At 37.0% G+C, this 18,717-nt stretch overlaps 1 protein-coding gene across 4 annotated transcripts in view; it reads right to left on the reverse strand.

Moving 5' to 3' along the window:
* Nucleotides 1–18,717, reverse strand: part of UBR1 (ubiquitin protein ligase E3 component n-recognin 1) — a 167,584-nt gene that overhangs the window by 81,036 nt on the left and 67,831 nt on the right. For all 4 annotated transcript variants that reach the window (XM_060005097.1, XM_060005098.1, XM_060005096.1 and 1 more), the window contains 9 exons: nucleotides 12,613–12,751; nucleotides 11,366–11,428; nucleotides 11,000–11,123; nucleotides 10,585–10,692; nucleotides 9,855–9,943; nucleotides 8,192–8,290; nucleotides 7,081–7,238; nucleotides 2,394–2,493; nucleotides 1,722–1,850 (listed from right to left, as the gene is read on the reverse strand). In XM_060005097.1, the coding sequence (XP_059861080.1) occupies nucleotides 1,722–1,850; nucleotides 2,394–2,493; nucleotides 7,081–7,238; nucleotides 8,192–8,290; nucleotides 9,855–9,943; nucleotides 10,585–10,692; nucleotides 11,000–11,123; nucleotides 11,366–11,428; nucleotides 12,613–12,751 (1,009 nt within the window). The remainder of the gene's footprint in view (nucleotides 1–1,721; nucleotides 1,851–2,393; nucleotides 2,494–7,080; nucleotides 7,239–8,191; nucleotides 8,291–9,854; nucleotides 9,944–10,584; nucleotides 10,693–10,999; nucleotides 11,124–11,365; nucleotides 11,429–12,612; nucleotides 12,752–18,717) is intronic.

Consider the following 18,717-nt stretch of genomic DNA (forward strand, 5'->3'; position numbering starts at 1 on the left):
AAGAGTGGGAAATACCAGAGGAGACAACTGAGGAAGCAAACTCCAGGAAGAAGAAATATAGGTTGGGACCAAGAGGCTAGGTAGAGACATCACTTTTAGAAAGAGGAAAATGAAAGAGACCAATAGTGAAGATATATATAGAAACTCAGTGAATTGACTATAGTGAGATGTACAGAGAAACTGGAGAAGATGAAAGAATTTGACTTAGATAATGTTAATTTTCTCAGAACAGAAATAAATGAGGTCATCTTCTCCAAAGGGAGTCTGGAGTAGGATTACGTGTTTAAAGAGCATTATGGTCTAAAATTATTGCTTAACGAGGGGACTCTGCTGGAGGTCCAGTGGTTAAGAATCAGCCGTCCAATGCAGGGGACATGGGTTCAATCCCTGGTTGGTGAACTAAGATCCCACATACCATGGGGCAACTAAGCCCACACGCCGCAACTACTGAGCATGCAGGCCACAACTAGAGAAGACCACACACTGCAAAGAGGAGGATGCATGCCACAGCAGAGGATCCCACATGCCACAACGAAGATCCCATGTGCCGCAACTAAAACCCAACACAGCCAAAAATAAAATAAATACTTTTTAAAATAAATAAAATAAAATTATTGCTTAAGGAAAAACATTAGTTCTATATTTTAAAATTAATTTTCTTGGACTTCCCTGGTGGCACAGTCGTTAAAAATCTGCCTGCTAGGGGCTTCCCTGGTGGCGCAGTGGTTGAGAGTCTGCCTGCCAATGCAGGGAACATGGGTTCGAGCCTTGGTCTGGGAAGATCCCACATGCCGCGGAGCAACTGGGCCCGTGAGCCACAACTACTGAGCCTGCGCGTCTGGAGCCTGTCCTCTGCAACAAGAGAGGCCGCGACAGTGAGAGGCCCGTGCACAGCGATGAAGAGTGGCCCCCGCTCGCTGCAACTAGAGAAAGCCCTCACACAGAAACGAAGACCCAACACAGCCAAAAATAAATAAATGAATTTATTTAAAAAAAGAATCTGCCTGCCAATGAAGGGGACGTGGGTTCGAGCCCTGCTCCAGGAAGATCTCACATGCTGTGGTGCAACTAAGCCCAAGCGCCACAACTACTGAGCCTGAGCTCTAGACCCTGAGAGCCACAACTACTGAGCCTGCATGCCACAACTACTGAAGCCCACGCGCCTAGAGCCTGTGCTCTGCAACAAGAGAAGCCACTGCAATGAGAAGCCCGCACACTGCAATGAAGAGTAGCCCCCGCTCGCCGCAACTAGAGAAAGCCTGTACACAGCAACGAAGACCCAACGCAGCCAAAAATAAATTAATTAATTAAAAAATAAATAACTAAAATTAATTTTCTTAATGGTTTAACTCACATAACAAGGCTCTTGATTGAATTAATATCTACACCCCTCCACTGTTGGAATATTTAAAAGTCTAGTCCTAATTTTATTATTAATATTCATGTCCAAGGAAATAAATTTATCAATAAATAATTTATTAATTGATTAGTGTGTGCTGTATTTTTTAAACTCCACTATTCCCAAAGGTAAATGGAATGCCATGGAGCACATTTTCTAATTAAGTGTAAAAAACTACAAATTTAATAAGATAATTCAAACATATAAGAAACTATTTAAGCAATAAAACTTTACATCAAGGAAGTTGCAGCATAAAACTATACTATTAATAACAATCAGAACACTTAAAAAGGCACGGATCCTTCTAACAAATTTTACTTACATCACAAGCGCACCACTCTTGGAACATTAGTAAAATGTTCTTCAATTGCATCTGTATAGCAATGGCAGCCTCCCAGTCAGGATCCACTTCTATGTGTTGCCCAACCTGTCTTCTGATTTCTTCCATTCCCTACAAGAAAAGAGTGGTTAACATATACATATGGGCCCTCTTTCTTTGCTCTTCCACTGGCAAAATATAAAATCATCAGGATTTATATTCATGTATGTGTAGTTTTTTAACATAGCTGTTACACTAGGTCAGAACGCACGGGTTCAAATCATAACTCTGTCACTTTTCTAGCTGTATGACCCTGGTCAAATTATTTCTAAGCTATGATTCCCTTATAGGTAAAAGGGGGATAATAATAGTAACTACCTCATAAGATTGCTATGAAGCTCAAAAGAAAGAATGCATGAAAGTGCTTACTACAGTTATCACATGGTAAGCATAAATAAACATTAATAGTAACAACTGCAGTTAACTAAGCTATTCAGAAAGATCTATTAAAGCAGAATCAGTGAGGCAGTGTTTAAATTTTACTTCTATTTTGCTAGATTTATCCTTTCTCAAATAAAAAACATAATTTGCTCAAAACAAAACAAAACATTAAAGATTGGGGTTAAATTTTTTTAAATAAATTTATCTTACTGATGTACAGAAGAACTATCATACCTGCATACAGGTAAGAATCTTCAAAAAAGATCTAAAGCCTTCAAGGAACTGCATTCTTAATCTTTCCGTCCACACTGCAGGCTTGCTGATCAGGATATACCTATCATTTCAAGAGACAAAGAAACATTTCACTTTCCTATTTTGGGATAATTTTAAGGTTCTCAGGGCTATAGATAATGTTGATTCATCAAAATTATGAATTCTAATTTCTTATAACTCTAGGCAGTGCTAGAATTACACCAGCAAAATGTGAATGCTCTACCTATGAGAGGCAGATGTCAAAGCTAAGCCTGACTTCTCCACTCAAAAGTTAGTCTGATTAAGTGAATCTAGCCTGTCACAGCTGGACAACCACAGTACAAATTTTCTAGAACTGTTCATACCCTTCACCCAAAGGACCAGTTGAAATCCCTTCAGCCTCAAAATGCATGTCAAAACTACATGTGCATGATGTATGCTGGTTGTGCAAACTATTTCAGAATATTTTGTAAGTTATAAAATATTTTTGTGCATTAAAATGACACACATTTTCCCCTAAAGCATGCAGTCATGAGAATTATAGTAGTTTGGCCTGAGGATTCAATACCTTTGTTACTGCTGCTCAGTATGTAATGACTAAAGATTTGTACAACTTTGTGTGACTATTCTGCACTGGTTCCCAGAGCCATTCATTCCTGCTACCTGATTTCAGTACCATAGATATACTACCGCTGGTGGGTCAGGAAATTTGGAACAGACTTCCTACCTCCAGGCTTTCTTCGCCCAGAACCCAGAAGAAGGATATAAGCACCTATGTCATCGTGGCCTACATATCAGAATGTATTTGTTTCATAAGATAAACAGACCCATTTTAGCCTATAATTTACAAGACCAATACTTCTTTTGGCTGTAAAGACAATGGCTGTTTTCATATCCAGTGGGAACATGGTTTATCACAAAATAACTTCTCAGGAAGGAATCATTAACAATTGTTAAAAATTATTTTGCACTCAGTCAACCAAAATCAATTCCTATTACACACCAGGTATCAGGAACATAAACATGAACCAGACACCCTACTCTTGAGGTTCAAAGTGCAGATGGGAAAACAGATATGTATACTGGAAACTGTAATCCAATGTTAAGCTCCCAAAAAAAGGGCACAAAGGAAGTAATGCTGAACATAAAAGACATGGCAAAAAGATGGAGGAAAAATTAGTTTTATTCATAAAGATAGTAAGGATTGTGGTTTAATTTTCCCTTTCTTTAAATACCCATTAATATGTTGAAAGTTAAAATACAATCATCAGGGGCTTCCCTGGTGGCGCAGTGGATGAGTGTCTGCCTGCTGATGCAGGGGACATGGGTTCGTGCCCCGGTCCGGGAGGATCCCACATGCCGCGGAGCGGCTGGGCCCGTGAGCCATGGCCACTAAGCCTGCGCGTTCGGAGCCTGTGCTCCGCAACGGGAGAGGCCACAACAGTGAGAGGCCGGCGTACCGCAAAACAAAAAACAAAAAAAAAACAATCATCAGGACTTTATCAAAGAAATAACTTTGAAATATACTAATTACATTCTAAATCTTCCTTTTAAAGTAAAAAAGACTAAAGTTTAAACTCTACCACAATGAACAAATGGCATCAAAGTTTGGCTGTTTTCTAGAGCACTGCTACTCAAAAGGTTGGTTCACAAACCAGAAGCATCAGCATCAACTGAATCTTTAGAAATGCAGAATCTACTGAGTAATAATCTGCATTTTAACAAGCTCCCATAAAGATTTGCATTCATATTAATATTTGAGAAGCACTGATCTAGAGAAGAAAATTTACATTTCTAGTTTCACATAGTTCATGCCTGACCCCTGTAGGAGACCTAGGAAGTAAAGAAGATGTAAGAGATAGGAAGAAAGGAAAGAGTAAGGAAGGAAAGGAAAAGAAAAGCAGTCTGCAGATAAAAATAGGTGGTAAAAGCAGTGGAAGGAGAGGGTGGGACAGAGTAGGAGAGGAAGAGGGTGACTTGCATTGAGAATATGCTATACTTTTCAGAAAAAGGAAGGAATAAGTTAGAGTAATAAAAGGACAATATTCACTTAACAGAACCAAGGTTCAACTGCATCTCTTTTCTAAGTTTCATTTCCATAATATCCCAACAGATACCTTCCATAGAGTGAGTGACAAATGAAACTAAATTAATACAGGTGTATTTATTTAGAATGAGAGAGGTAATAATCCCTTCCTTCTACTACACAGACCTCAGAGTACTGTGTTCATTTCTTGGCATATACCTTAAGTGGTACACAGTCAACTAAAACAGCTTCAGTAGAGAAGGACAATAATGTAGAAGGAATTTTAAATATGAAATGGGTATATTTAAAGAAAATGATGCAACTTAACATAAAAAAGAGTTGTCAGATATGCCTGCTGTCTTCAAATACGTCAAGTTAAATGAGCACTGAGTTGCTCTGAATGGACAAAGGGTGAGCTACAGCCACATAATGAAAGCTACAAAGACAGATTTCAATATAAAATAAACTTTCTAAAAGTTGGAAGGGGTTACTCAAGGGTTAGAATGCACTGCTTTGAGAGAATGAAAATTTCCTGAGGCAGGCTGAACAGAGCTTCTGCTAGGACCAATAAACTTATTTCATGCTGAGGTACAGTCAGATAAGTAGTATATAAAGTGAGACTATGAAGAGCTACAAATTCTGGAAGAATCTGTACTTTATTCTAGAAACAGTTAAAAGGCATTAAGTATTTGTGGTTATTTCTAACTGATTTAAAAATAAGCAGGGCTTCAGGAAGAAGTGGTGAATGAGTAAGTATATGGGGAAATAATAAGAATGACTACAAAATTTCTACAATGAGAGACTGAGAAATGGGGTTCAGTAATTATTTGTTAAATGAAGGGTATATCTGATTGGTGCTTTAGGCCAGGTTTCAGAGAAGGCTTTGTTGTTGTTTATGTAGTCTGTGAAGCTACATAATGTAGTGAAAGGAACATGAGTATTACAGATAAATAGCGTTAGGCTCAAATCCAAATTCTGCCACTTACTAGTTTTGTGACCTTAGGCAAATAATTATAATCTACAAATAAAGATATCACCTACCTTATGAGAATGTTGCAAGAATAAAATGAAGTAAAATAAGTAAAGCTTCTTAGCACATAGCAGTTACTAATAAATAACACAGGACCCTTGTGAGAGTGAATTACACGAGAAGTCTAACACAATATCTGCTAATCAGGTCCTCAAAAGACATTAATTTTCCCTTCTCCTTGTCATTAGAGATATCTCTACTTATGTAAGGATGTAGGAGAGCAGTTGTGAGCATCAGATGAGTGGGAAAACTTTAAAATTACCTTCCCAACCAGGGACCCTAAAGTTTTACCATAGGGGTAAGTATCTAGGGATGCATTAACTCTAAATTATTTACCACAGAGAATAATTATAGTCAGAGATCCACAAAATAATATAAGACAAAACAATGATGTGATTATGCACTTCTCTGGATAGAAAAATAACTCTGTTATAAGAATACTTCAGAGTAATGAGAACCACAGAAAGAGATTTTTCCTATACAGTAGACCAAAGGAATGATAAATACACTGATTTAACACTAAACTTTAAGTACTGCCATTTAGAGTTTTTGTATATTTTTTGTTTGTTTTGCATATTGTAAATTATGCATAATTTGTGAATCACACTGGCTAAATGGCAATTCACTACTGAACTCATCACCATCTCAACTTGTACTGAAGATATGATAACATAACTATTTATTGAACTTTAAAGAAAGAATTACATGTCATAATCATGTTTAGAAATTGCAGAATTTGAAAGGGTCTGGAAACATTTTTCTGAGTAATATCAAGGATCCAATGCATAGTTCCAGAAATCTGTCAAATGTATTTTTCTAACTAGAGTAAACTATTTCTAGGTTGGTTTAGAAACTTGTTTCCAGCTCTCTATACTTTACATGGTCACTAGAAGAAGTGGACAAAATTAGAATGATTTTATTCACGTAGGGACTAGAATAAGTAATCATATATATCTTAGAGCTCTTTTTTTAATAGTGAACTAAATGAAACATTTTGTCTTAATATATTCTTAAAATAATTAAGTTTATGATTTATTGAATACTTTATACAGCATAATCCTTATAGTAGTCACCATCTATTTCTAAAAAAATTAGAAATTTATTTCCTTTTAGGTCCAATGATCCCAAATATGACCTATCATATGATTCCAACTTTACTTTAAAAGGAAACTCCATTTCTTCAGGGAGAAAAACTTAAGAAACCCCTGATGAATACTTGGTCATATGTATGAAAAAGGAGTTAAAAAAATTCACATCAACAAGATCATCTGAAACTAAGCACAAAGAGACTATGCAAGAGGGGCAGAACCAAAATACATGAGTGGAAGTGAGTGGAAGGCATGGTGACCATGATGGAGATTCATTTGGTGACCCCAAGAGACCCTAAGTTCCTGTGAGAGGCCCTTCCTCAGTACCTTCTTTACTGACCTGATTTTAACTCTATAAGAAGCCTTCACTTAAAACATTTATTGACATCACAGTAACAGTTCTTTGTCCTTGCCATCATTATAAAGATTCCAAGATAACCAAAAGGATCAGATGTTTATATATAGGACAGAATAAACACAACTGTGTTTAACAGGTACCCTCACCTTTTTACTCGAACAACTTACTTTAGATCACATATTACTGCATATACTCTTCCCAATTTGTCCTGGCTATAACCCTGGAAGTTGAATTTATTGTTCCTATCCAAGTACTCAGGCAAAACTTCCAGCAGAGTTTCAGTGATGACAGAGATAACATTTTGCTCTTCAATAAGATGTCGAGCCTGCAGAACATGTGAAGAATATTGTCTTTAGTATTAACTCATTATAGTATGGACTTTACTTATTTATTCATTTGGTTGGTAAATCATTTTGAATAAATGTTTGTTGAGCATCAAACATACTCCTTAGTCTCACAGGATAGCAATTTCTGAGAAATTATTTTCTAAAAGTAAAAATTCCCTACTCCTCAGCAACTAGAAAACACCTGTCTGAACACCCCAAGCCCATTACACAGGTTACACAGTATCTGTGTAACATTCATTTACATGAATGTTTACCACTGTTAATCACACAGTGAGCAAAGCAGAACAAACAGATATACTTCAGGCTTCTGTCATATATATTTTCTATTCTGACATCTCCCCCTTAATCGCAATCCAATTTCTCTTCCCCATTCTTTTCTCTGGCCTTTGAAAAGAGAAAGTAGGAACTTTCCAGAAGAAACAGGAAAAGTAGCAGGATAAAAAGGAAGCAGAATCCTCCACCCTCCTCCTCCCAGGCCTATGCAGCTCCATCTCATGCAAATGCTCAACAGTTATACTCTCCTCCTGTTTTGTTTTGTCTTACTCTATTCCCCCACCCTAACAATGATTTAAAAAAAAAAAAACCTAAAGAACAAGAGAATAGCACACAAAAAAATTTTTGGTATTAAAAAGGCACTGTTCCTAAGTTACTCTAGACACTGAGAAACCATCCCTAGGTTTCACCTGCAGGAATAAGCACTTTTGGACCAAGGTAGTGCCATCACTCCCACTCCACAAATTACCTAGCCCTTGGGTATCATTAAAGCATTTTCACGTGCAGATACCACTGAAGCATTATTCAATTTTCCACGTGTAATTAGACCAGCATAGTGACTCAGAAATTGTTTTAATTCAATTCAACACTAACTAAAATTCTTAAATAATAAAATAAATATTACTTAGAAAGATTGCCAAGACTAATTAATACATACCAAAGTAGGAACAGTAAACATCTGAACTGAGAGTGCGGTTATAGAGATACTTCTGTCATGATCATCACTGATATAGTCTTTCTGTAGCTGCTTATAATACTGGAAGATAAAACAATAAGTGGAGAAGCAATTATAAATAAGTACTGAAAACTTTTAAAATCCCAATTTTAACAGCTGCTATATTTGTTCCTATGTATAAAATGGCAAGTAGTATAACTCCTATTTATTAAGGGGAGATACTACGGTCAACAAAAATTTACTAGAGAATAACAAAAGACTGAATATGAATTCAGCTACCCAAACTAGCATAGTTGGATACTGAGAACTATTTTTAAAAAACACAACAAACACACACACACACACACACACACACACACACACACACACACGTAAAAATCACAGAGGACTGCAAAGGTGTAGTATATACTTTCTCAAACAGAATCTGGGGCAATTTTTAGCAGATTTTACCCCAATGGAATAGGGCAGGGACTATATTGAAAGTATTTAAAAGCTGATATGACCCAGAAAACCAACCATCAGATTCAACCCAGCCTTAAACAGAATGGATGCTGGCTGTACATAACTTCTTATACATACTGGTGCATACCAGCTGAAAATCAATCCTGATATCTTGGGAGAACAAAAATAATAATACATCCAGTCATGCATCAAGCATCTATTATATGTAAGCACAGTGTTAGATCCCTGACCTACATATTTAATTTCAACCATTAGAATTCATACAAAGTTTAAGAGGTAACCATGGTATACAGAAAAACATCATATAAGGAGGGAGAACTGCTGTTGTATAAGGAAAAAACTTCATTTCAGATCACAGATATGGTCCAATATTCTATCTCTAATGAGTTTTAGAAGAATAGAGTTGATAATTTGAGTTGTCATCACCTTTAAAGAAACCAAATGTCTTAGTTGCTTTTAACAATCTACTTATAAAATCCAGGAAGTGCAGGTATCTTATCCCATAGTATCATTTGCCTATGACAATCATTATTTCACTCTCTGCTTCCAATTCCATCCTGGGTCTACCTCTGTCCTAAGTTTTACAGAATTTCCTGCCACTCAAAATCAGAGTAAACTAACAAGTATTTACTGGATACCTCTGTATAAGGCAAAGCAGAAGGTTAAAGAAGTACATGTTCTAACTAGTCTAACTTGAGAGAGAGAGAGACAAAAAATATAACAATATAAGGGATATACAATAGATCAATAAAACAATATTAAAAAGCTATAAGATTTATCTTTATATTCTAGCCTCAAATAGTTAAGTATAACTCTTGCCCATCAGATATCTGCCTCCTTTTAGCATGTATATCTGTTCCTTTTCCCTGCTATGCCTTTCAGCTAGTCACTGCTCTTGTTATAATTTTACTAACAAATGATTAGAAAAGATAAATGTATTCATGAATGTGATAACTTCCTACTGCTTTTTCTAGGCAAACAATAGGTCATTTTCCACCTATCTCCTCTCTCAGACTACTGTTTCCATACTACCAAACGTGAAAATAAATGAACTTTTTGACAAAGAAATGAACTATAAAATTAAATTCTTACTTCATAATTATCCCCTTTGTTTCCATTATTTCACTTACAAAAATGGTTTTCTATTTCTATTTATTGATATCTATTTATAAAGAGCAATTACCTTCACAAATTCCATAGCAAAGAATTTTTTGTATTCCATCTCCATAAAAAAACTGCTGAAGATCAATTCGTGAAGGATCTTACGGGCACCTATACATCATTTTTTAGGGAGGTGGGAGGAGTATCACCAAGGCAAAAAAAACATTCCAGCTATTAGTAGTGGCAGAATATTATAAAAATATTTCACATGCTAATAGACCTCAAGGACTCAAATGTTAGTGGCATTTATTGCATTAATATTTAATAGCTAGAATTTAAAATACATACATGTAATGCCTTTCCCCTCTTTTTCTGTACCCCTCTCACTCCTGTACCTTACTTCATCCTACTTCTCCCACCTTTCTCCATTCCTTTTCATTCTGTTTCACTAAAGACTATTCTTACTCTGTACTTTCCCTTCTCCATCCCCTTTAACCTTTCTCTCACCTTTTACTTTTGGTTCTTCATTTAAATTTTAAAAATGAAAATTAACATAGCTTTTATAATGGCACTACTGCAAGAATGCATACATACTCTTTTTACTGGTTCTGAGTAAATGAAAAGGCACTATAATTAAAAGGCAATATCCCGGGGTTTTAACACAGAATACATATTGATTGGTTAACCTCACCTTCAAAGTATAATATCTTATCAAGTTCACTGATTTAATAAACAAAAGAGATTAAACTCCACTTTAAGGTCTTAATATTCCTCTGCTTCATGGCAAGAAGCACAAGTAAAGATCTACCTACCTTTATAAAGCTTTGCATCCCAAAGCATTAACCTGCTTATGAGACAGGGATTCTCAGAGCCAGGTTCTTCTCTAAGGCATGCTTGGCAAAAGATCTGTCTGAAGTCACCTACAAACAAAAAAAGTCATATAATTTTTATTCTTAAAGTATTTTCTCCCAAAAGTACATTTCCTATAATAACATATGAAAAAACTAACAGTAATCATCCTACACTTGATATCAAGAATTATTCTGTCAATATCAAAGAATCAAGAGCCAATGAAACATTATTCACAGCATCTGAAATGCAATCCTGAAAATAAGCAAAATGTATAAAAACAAACAAAAACCATTTTATTTTATACTCAATGACATTTGTGGCTATTTAAAAAGACAATAGTTTATGAAAAATAAGAAAAATAGGCTATATACTTACTTGAATAGCTCATAATTTTATTCATCCAGGACCCCAGACGCAAAGCAAATTTCTGATGAGCCATAACCTCAGAGTGTAATACTTCTACATGAAGTGGATGTTGAGAGACATTTTCTGAATGACTCTAGAAATGAAAGGAATATTAAAAACAAACTAGTTTTAAAATTTTTGTTGTAACTAAGTAATCTACTCTTCAAAAAAAGAAATCATATAACTGTTGCAGTTCCAAATCTCTGGGTCTAAATGTTCCAATCTTATCTTTACTTAGGATGTCAAACCACTTCAACAATATAATTGTTTTACTTGGGCTCTTGTAATGTGCATTCCTCTTAAAATTCTCTCTTTGACTCTAATTCAGAAAATTACCTTTATATCTTCCTTTGCTTCCTGGCAAGCAGCAAAAGCACCTGCTTTAACAGCCCGACGGCCCTAATTATAGACAAACATGAGAATTAGGTGGTAGTAGATTGACAATCCCAATCAATAAGTAATATAAAGCCCAAAGACCCAATAAGCTCTTAATTATCAATCATTTGTTGACTGTCTAAAAGTCCTAAGATTGACAATACCTAGAAGATAAACATAAATGTTTAGCAGCTTTATGTAGCTTCAGAACTTTCAATACCACTAGTGGAGAGTATCTATACTTTAGGATTCTAGATTTCCTGCTTGGCAAGAATGTCAATTATTTACTTATTGTAGTATATTCTATTTCTATCAGATAATAATAAGTTAGGTTTACTAAACTCCTATTATATGTCTTAGATAGTTTTCATGAGTAAACTTAAAATTCTTCATCATGTGTTCCATATCACACTTTTGGTCCACTAGTGGGTTAGAGGTATGGCCAGGATATTGATTCCTCAAGTCCTAGAATCACAATGCTAATTACTAGTGCCATGATGTTTCTTCTACCATCTTACCCTCCTCTTGAGGGTAGGGATTAGGTTAATGTTCCTTCTGCATACCCGAAGAACACATTTTGCTTTGGATGGGTGTTAAATAAAAGTTGAGCCATGCTATCAATATTATTCTAAAAACAGTTTTAATAGATGATGTTAACTAACCAACTTCTCATAATTCATGCATTTATTCATTCATTCAATAATTATAGAAACAGACTGAGGTTGAGCTGACATTCTTTTTTTTTTTTTTTGGCGGTACACGGGCCTCTCACTGTTGTGGCCCCTCCCATTGCGGAGCACAGGCTCCGGATGCACAGGCTCAGCGGCCATGGCTCACAGGCCCAGCCGCTCCGCGGTATGTGGGATCTTCCCGGACCGGGGCACGACCCTGCGTCCCCTGCATCGGCAGGCAGACTCTCAACCACTGCGCCACCAGGGAAGCCCGAGCTGACATTCTTAACTACTCTTTGCCAAGTATATTCAGTAACTTTCTAATTATTTAGAACAAAAGAGGAAAATTAGTCATCTTAAACTGTTAAACACACACAGAAAAATCAAGTTTCAACCAATTTACTTAGGCTATAAAGGATAAATGAAGAGGGTGGTTGTACCTAACACAATACTAAGGCACTTGGCAAGGGCCAGTCAACACCCAATTTCCAGGAAGCTGATGAAGACAGCATAATAATTCAAATGACACTCACGAACCTCTTTGTCTATGGCAGTGGTGTGCAACTGTGCCTCTGCGAGCTCACAGTCAAGAGCTCTTTGTAGACTGTATATGACATGGTCATATGAATGGTGTTCATCATTGAAAAGGACACAGTAGTAGCTATCATTTTTCTCTCTGTTTTAAAAAAAAGATATATATTCAGACACTGCAACAAATAAACAAAGGAAAACACGAAATACAGGCTAAAATAATATATGCCATGTGATGAAGCAGCACCATGTAGTTTCCTACGTATGGGAAAGTACCTCTGTAATACTACTATAGGAGGTGATTTTAAGTGGTACAGTGCCATAAAATTTAAAAACCCTGACAAAAGTATTACCTTTTCGATGTTTGTCCCCCAATTTTTCTAACTTTCAGAATTAAAATATTATTCTCAGTAAGTGGCAGTATGTCTTTAACACCATTCTTAAATCTTGCTAATCTCCCACTTTGACAAAAGGAGACAGGCCTCAGGCTCAGAACCTTCAAGCAGGCAACGACAGACAGATTTTATTAACATTTAGTTTTTATTTAACTTATTTTTGTTTTTACCTTCTATTTATTTTAAGTGATACTGGTTTTATAGCACATTTAAGTTTTTTTTAAAAAGGTATATAGATTTAAAGTGCCAGAACTACCATTTGACTGAGAGGCCTTAGACAAATCACTTAAGCATTTAATCTTGCTGAGATGACAGTAGCTTTTCCACCTCTAAGAAGAGTATAATATCTACATTTGAGAGTGGTGTGAGGATCTTATAAAATACGTGAAAGTGGCTGTCATGGGCTACACAAATGTCAGAAGTTATTATCAGTTTTAAACAGTTTATAATAACCTTTCACTAAATACTCAATTGATCCTCATAACTCTAAGAGGCAGCTTTTCTCAGGCCTCTTATACCTTAGGAAATAGAGGCTCAAAAAGACTTCTCTATGGTCCCAAAGCCAATAAGCAGTGAGAATTAGAACTCAGATCTGTGAATTTGAAGTCCAGTGCAGTCTACATACATGACCACACTCAAGCAACCCACCCTTTTTAGACAGGCATATTGCTAGTATTATGTTTACCAACACAAAGTTTCTTAAAGCATTTAACTGATGCTATCAAAATATCTGAAATTAAAACCTTTGTGGACACAATCTCTGATGATCGTTATTTTTATAAACAGTTTATGGCCCAGCAAAAGTCAAAACAATACATTTAATGTTTTTAAAAACTGAAATTCTTAATTCTCTCTCATAGAATAATACAAATACACCCAATAAACTAAAAAAACTGTACTTAGGTTCGTGAAACTCCTAATATTACTCAGGTAGAAAAATTCCTACAAGCCCCAAACTGTATTTCATATCAGGTCTAGAATCCTCTTTTGCATTTGTAAATTAAGAGCAAATATTACTGTCACTAAAAGACATATGGTTGTTAGAAATTGCTGGGTTTTAGCTAAAAAAAAACTGTTAAGGGAATTACCTTGTGGCGCAGTGGTTAAGAATCTGCCTGCCAATGCAGGGGGCATGGGTTCGAGCCCTGGTACGGGAAGATCCCAAATGCCACAGAGCAACTAAGCCCGTGTGCCACAACTACTGAGGCTGCGCTCTAGAACCCACGAGCCACAACTACAGAGTCCGCAAGCCACAACTACTGAAGCCCATGCGTCTAGAGTCTGTGCTCCGCAACAAAGACAAGCCACTGCAATGAGAAGCCCACGCACCACAGTGAAGAGCAGCCCCCGTGCACCTCAACGAAGAGCAGCCCCTGCTCGCTGCAACTGGAGAAAGCCCGCGGGTGGCAACGAAGACCCAATGCAGACAAAAATAAATAATAAATAAACTTTTAAAAAAATAACTGTTGGGGCTTCCCTGGTGGCGAAGTGGTTGAGAGTCCGCCTGCTGATGCAGGGGACATGGGTTCATGCCCCAGTCTGGAAAGATCCCACATGCCGTGGAGCGGCTGGGCCCGTGAGCCATGGCCGCTGAGCCTGCACGTCCGGAGCCTGTGCTCCGCAGCGTGAGAGTCCACAACAGTGAGAGGCCCGCGTACCGAAAAAAAACCACAAAAAACTGTTAAATCCCTACACCTGAAATAAATCTAGATCCCAAAGCACAGGGCAAAGGGCTATCTCCTTATTCCTACCATCAAATATTTAAAAAATTTTTTAATTAATTAATTTGGCTGCGTTGGGTCTTTGGTGCAGTGTGCAGGCTTCTCATTGCGTTGGCTTCTCTTGTTCCAGTGCATGGGCTCTAGGCGCACGGGCTTCAGTAGTTGTGGAACATGGGATCTCAACTGCAGGCTCAGGGCTTCCCTGGTGGCGCAGTGGTTGAGAGTCCACCTGCCGATGCAGGGGACATGGGTTCATGCCCCGGTCTGGGAAGATCCCACGTGCCGTGGAGCGGCTGGCCCCTGAGCCGTGGCCGCTGAGCCTGCGCATCCGGAGCCTGTGCTCCACAACGGCAGAGGCCACAACAGTGAGAGGCCAGCATACCAAAAAATAAAAATAAAGTGCAGGCTCAGTAGTTGTGGCACATGGGCTTAGTTGCTCCACGGCATGTGGGATCTTCCTGGACCAGGGCTCACATCCATGTCCCCTGCATTGGCAGGTGGATTGTTAACCACTGCACCACAAGGGAACCCCCATCAAAATATATTTTTTTCTTTTTCTTCTTTTTCTTTTTTTTTTTAAATTAAATTTTATTTTTTATACAGCAAGTTCTTATTAGTCATCCATTTTATACACATCAGTGAATACATGTCAATCCCAATCTCCCAATTCACCACACCATTCCCCCACTCCCAGCTGCTTTCCCCCCTTGGTGTCCATACGTTTGTTCTCTACATCTGTGTCTCTATTTTTGCCCTGCAAACCGGTTCATCTCTGTCATTTTTCTAGGTTCTACAGTTATGCGTTAATATACCCTATTTGTTTTTCTCTTTCTGACTTACTTCACTCTCTATGACAGTCTCTTGATTCACCCACGTCTCCACAAATGACCCAATTTCGTTCCTTTTTATAGCTGAGTAATATTCCATTGCATACAGGTACCACATCTTCTTTATCCATTCATCTGTCGATGGGCATTTAGGTTGCTTCCATAAGCTGGCTACTGGAAATAGTGCAGCAATGAACATTGGGGCGCATGTGTCTTTTTGAATTATGGTTTTCTCTGGGTATATGCCCACTAGTGGGATTGCTGGGTCATATGGTAATTCTATTTTCAGTTTTTTAATGAACCTCCATACTGTTATCCATAGTGGCTGTATCAATTTACATTCCCACCAACAGTGCAAGAGGGCCCCCTTTTCTCCACACCCTCTCCAGCATTTGTTGTTTGTAGATTTTCTGATGATGCCCATTCTGACTGGTGTGAGGTGATACCTCATTGTAGTTTGGATTTGCATTTCTCTAATGATTAGTGATGTTGAGCAGCTTTTCATGTGCTTCTTAGCCACCTGTATGTCCTCTTTGGAGAAATGTCTATTTAGGTCTTCTGCCCATTTTTGGATTGGGTTGTTTGTTTTTTTAATATTGAGCTGCATGAGCTGTTTATATATTTTGGAGATTAATCCCTTGTCTGTTGATTTGTCTACGAGTATGTTTTCCCATTCTGAGGGTTGTCTTTTCGACTTGTGTGTAGTTTCCTTTGCTTTGCAAAAGCTTTTAAGTTTCATTAGGTCCCATTTGTTTACTTTTGTTTTTATTTCCATTACTCTAGGAGGTGGATCAAAAAAGATCTCGCTGTGATTTATACCAAAGAGTGTTCTTCCTATGTTTTCCTCTAAGAGTTTTACAGTGTCCAGTCTTACATTTAGGTCTCTAATCCATTTTGAGTTTAATTTTGGTAATGGTGTTAGGGAGTGTTCTAATTTCATTCTTTTACATGTAGCTGTCCAGTTTCCCCAGTACAGCTTATTGAAGAGACTCTCTTTTCTCCATTGTATATCCTTGCCTCCTTTGTCATAGATTAGTTGACAATAGGTGCATGGGTTTATCTCTGGGCTTTCTATCCTGTTTCATTGATCTATGTTTCTGTTTTTGTGCCAGTACCATATTGTCTTGACTACTGTAGCTTTGTAGTCTAGTCTGAAGTCAGGGAGCCTGATTCCTCCAGCTCTGCTTTTTTCCCCTCAAGACTGCTTTGGCTATTTGGGGTCTTCTGTGTCTCCATACAAAATTTAAGGTTTTTTGTTCTAGTTCTGTAAAAAATGCCATTGGTAATTTTACAAGGATTGCATTGAATCTGTAGATTGCTTTGGGTAGTATAGTCATTTTCACAGTATTGATTCTTCCAATCCAAGAACATGGAATATCTCTCCATCTGTTGGTATCATCTTTAATTTCTTTCAACATTGCCTTATAGTTTTCTGCATACAGGTCTTTTGTCTCCCTAGGTCAGTTTATTCCTAGGTATTTTATTCTTTTTGTTGCAATGGTAAATGGGAGTGTTTCTTAATTTCTCTTTCAGATTTTTCATCATCTGAAGGAATGATGAAAAATCATTGTATAGGATGATGTGTATACGAATGCAAGAGATTTCTGTGCATTAATGTTGTATCCTGCAACTTTAGCAAATACATTAATTAGCTCTAATAGTTTTCTGGTGGCATCTTTAGGATTCTCTATGTATACTATCATGTCATCTGCAAACAGTGACAGTTTTACTTCTTCTTTTCCAGTTTGTATTGCTTTTATTTCTTTTTCTTCTCTGATTGCCTTGGCTAGGACTTCCAAAACTATGTTGAATAATAGTGGTGAGGGTGGACATCCTTGTCTCATTCCTCATCTTAGAGGAAATGCTTTCAGTTTTTCACCATTGAGAATGATGTTTGCTCTGGGTTTGTCATATATGGCCTTTATTATGTTGAGGTAGTTCCCTCTATGCCCACTTTCTGGAAAGTATTTATCATAAATCGGTGTTGAATTTTGTCACAAGCTTTTTCTGCATCTATTGAGATGATCATATGGTTTTTATTCTTCAATTTGCTAATATGCTGTATCACATTGATTAATTTGCATATATTGAAGTATCCTTGCATCCCTGGGATAAATCCCACTTGATCGTGGTGTATGATCCTTTTTATGTGTTTTTGGATTCTGTTTGCTAGTATTTTGTTGAGGATTTTTGCATCTATATTCATCAGTGATATTGGTCTGTAATTTTCTTTTTCTGTAGTATCTTTGTCTGGTTTTGATACCAGGGTGATGGTGGCCTCACAGAATGAGTTTTGGAGCTCTCCTTCCTCTGCTATTTTTTGGAAGAGTTTGAGAAGGATGGGTGTTAGCTCTTCTCTAAACGTTTGACAAAATTCACGTGTGAAACCATCTGGTCCTGGACGTTTGTTAGAAGATTTTTAATCACAGTTTCAACTTCATTACTTGTGATTGGTCTGTTCATATTTTCTATTTCTTCCTGGTTCAGTTTTGGAAGGTTATACCTTTCTAAGAATTTGTCCATTTCTTCTAGGTTGTCTATTTTATTGGCATAGTTGTTTGTCGTAATCTCTTATAATTCTTTGTATTTCTGCCATGTCAGTTGTGATTTCTCCTTTGTCATTTCTAATTTTATTGATTTGAGTCCTCTCCCTCTTTTTCTTGATGAGTCTGGCTAATGGTTTATCAATTTTGTTTATCTTCTCAAAGAACCAGCTTTTAGTTCTATTGATCTTTGCTACGGTTTTCTTTGTTTCTATTTCATTTATTTCTGCTCTGATCTTTATGATTTCTTTCCTTCTGCTAACTTTGGGTTTGGTTTGTTCTTCTTTCTTTAGCTCCTTTAGGTGTAATGTTAGATTGTTACTTGTTTTTGAGGTAGGCTTGTATAGCTATAAACTTCCCTCTTAGAACTGCTTTTGCTGCCTCCCATAGGTTTTGGATCATCGTGTTTTCATTGTCACTTGTCTCTAGGTATTTTTTGATTTCCTCTTTGATTTCCTCAGTGATCTCTTGGTTATTTAGAAACGTAGTGTTTAGCCTCCATGTGTTTGTGCTTTTTACGTTTTTTTCCCCTGTAACTGATTTCTAATCTCATAGCATTGTGGTCAGAAAAGATGCTTGATATGATTTCAATTTTCTTAAATTTATTTAGGCTTGATTTGTGACC

Source organism: Delphinus delphis, chromosome 2 (genome assembly GCF_949987515.2).
Source record: "Delphinus delphis chromosome 2, mDelDel1.2, whole genome shotgun sequence".
Lineage (NCBI taxonomy): Eukaryota > Metazoa > Chordata > Mammalia > Artiodactyla > Delphinidae > Delphinus > Delphinus delphis.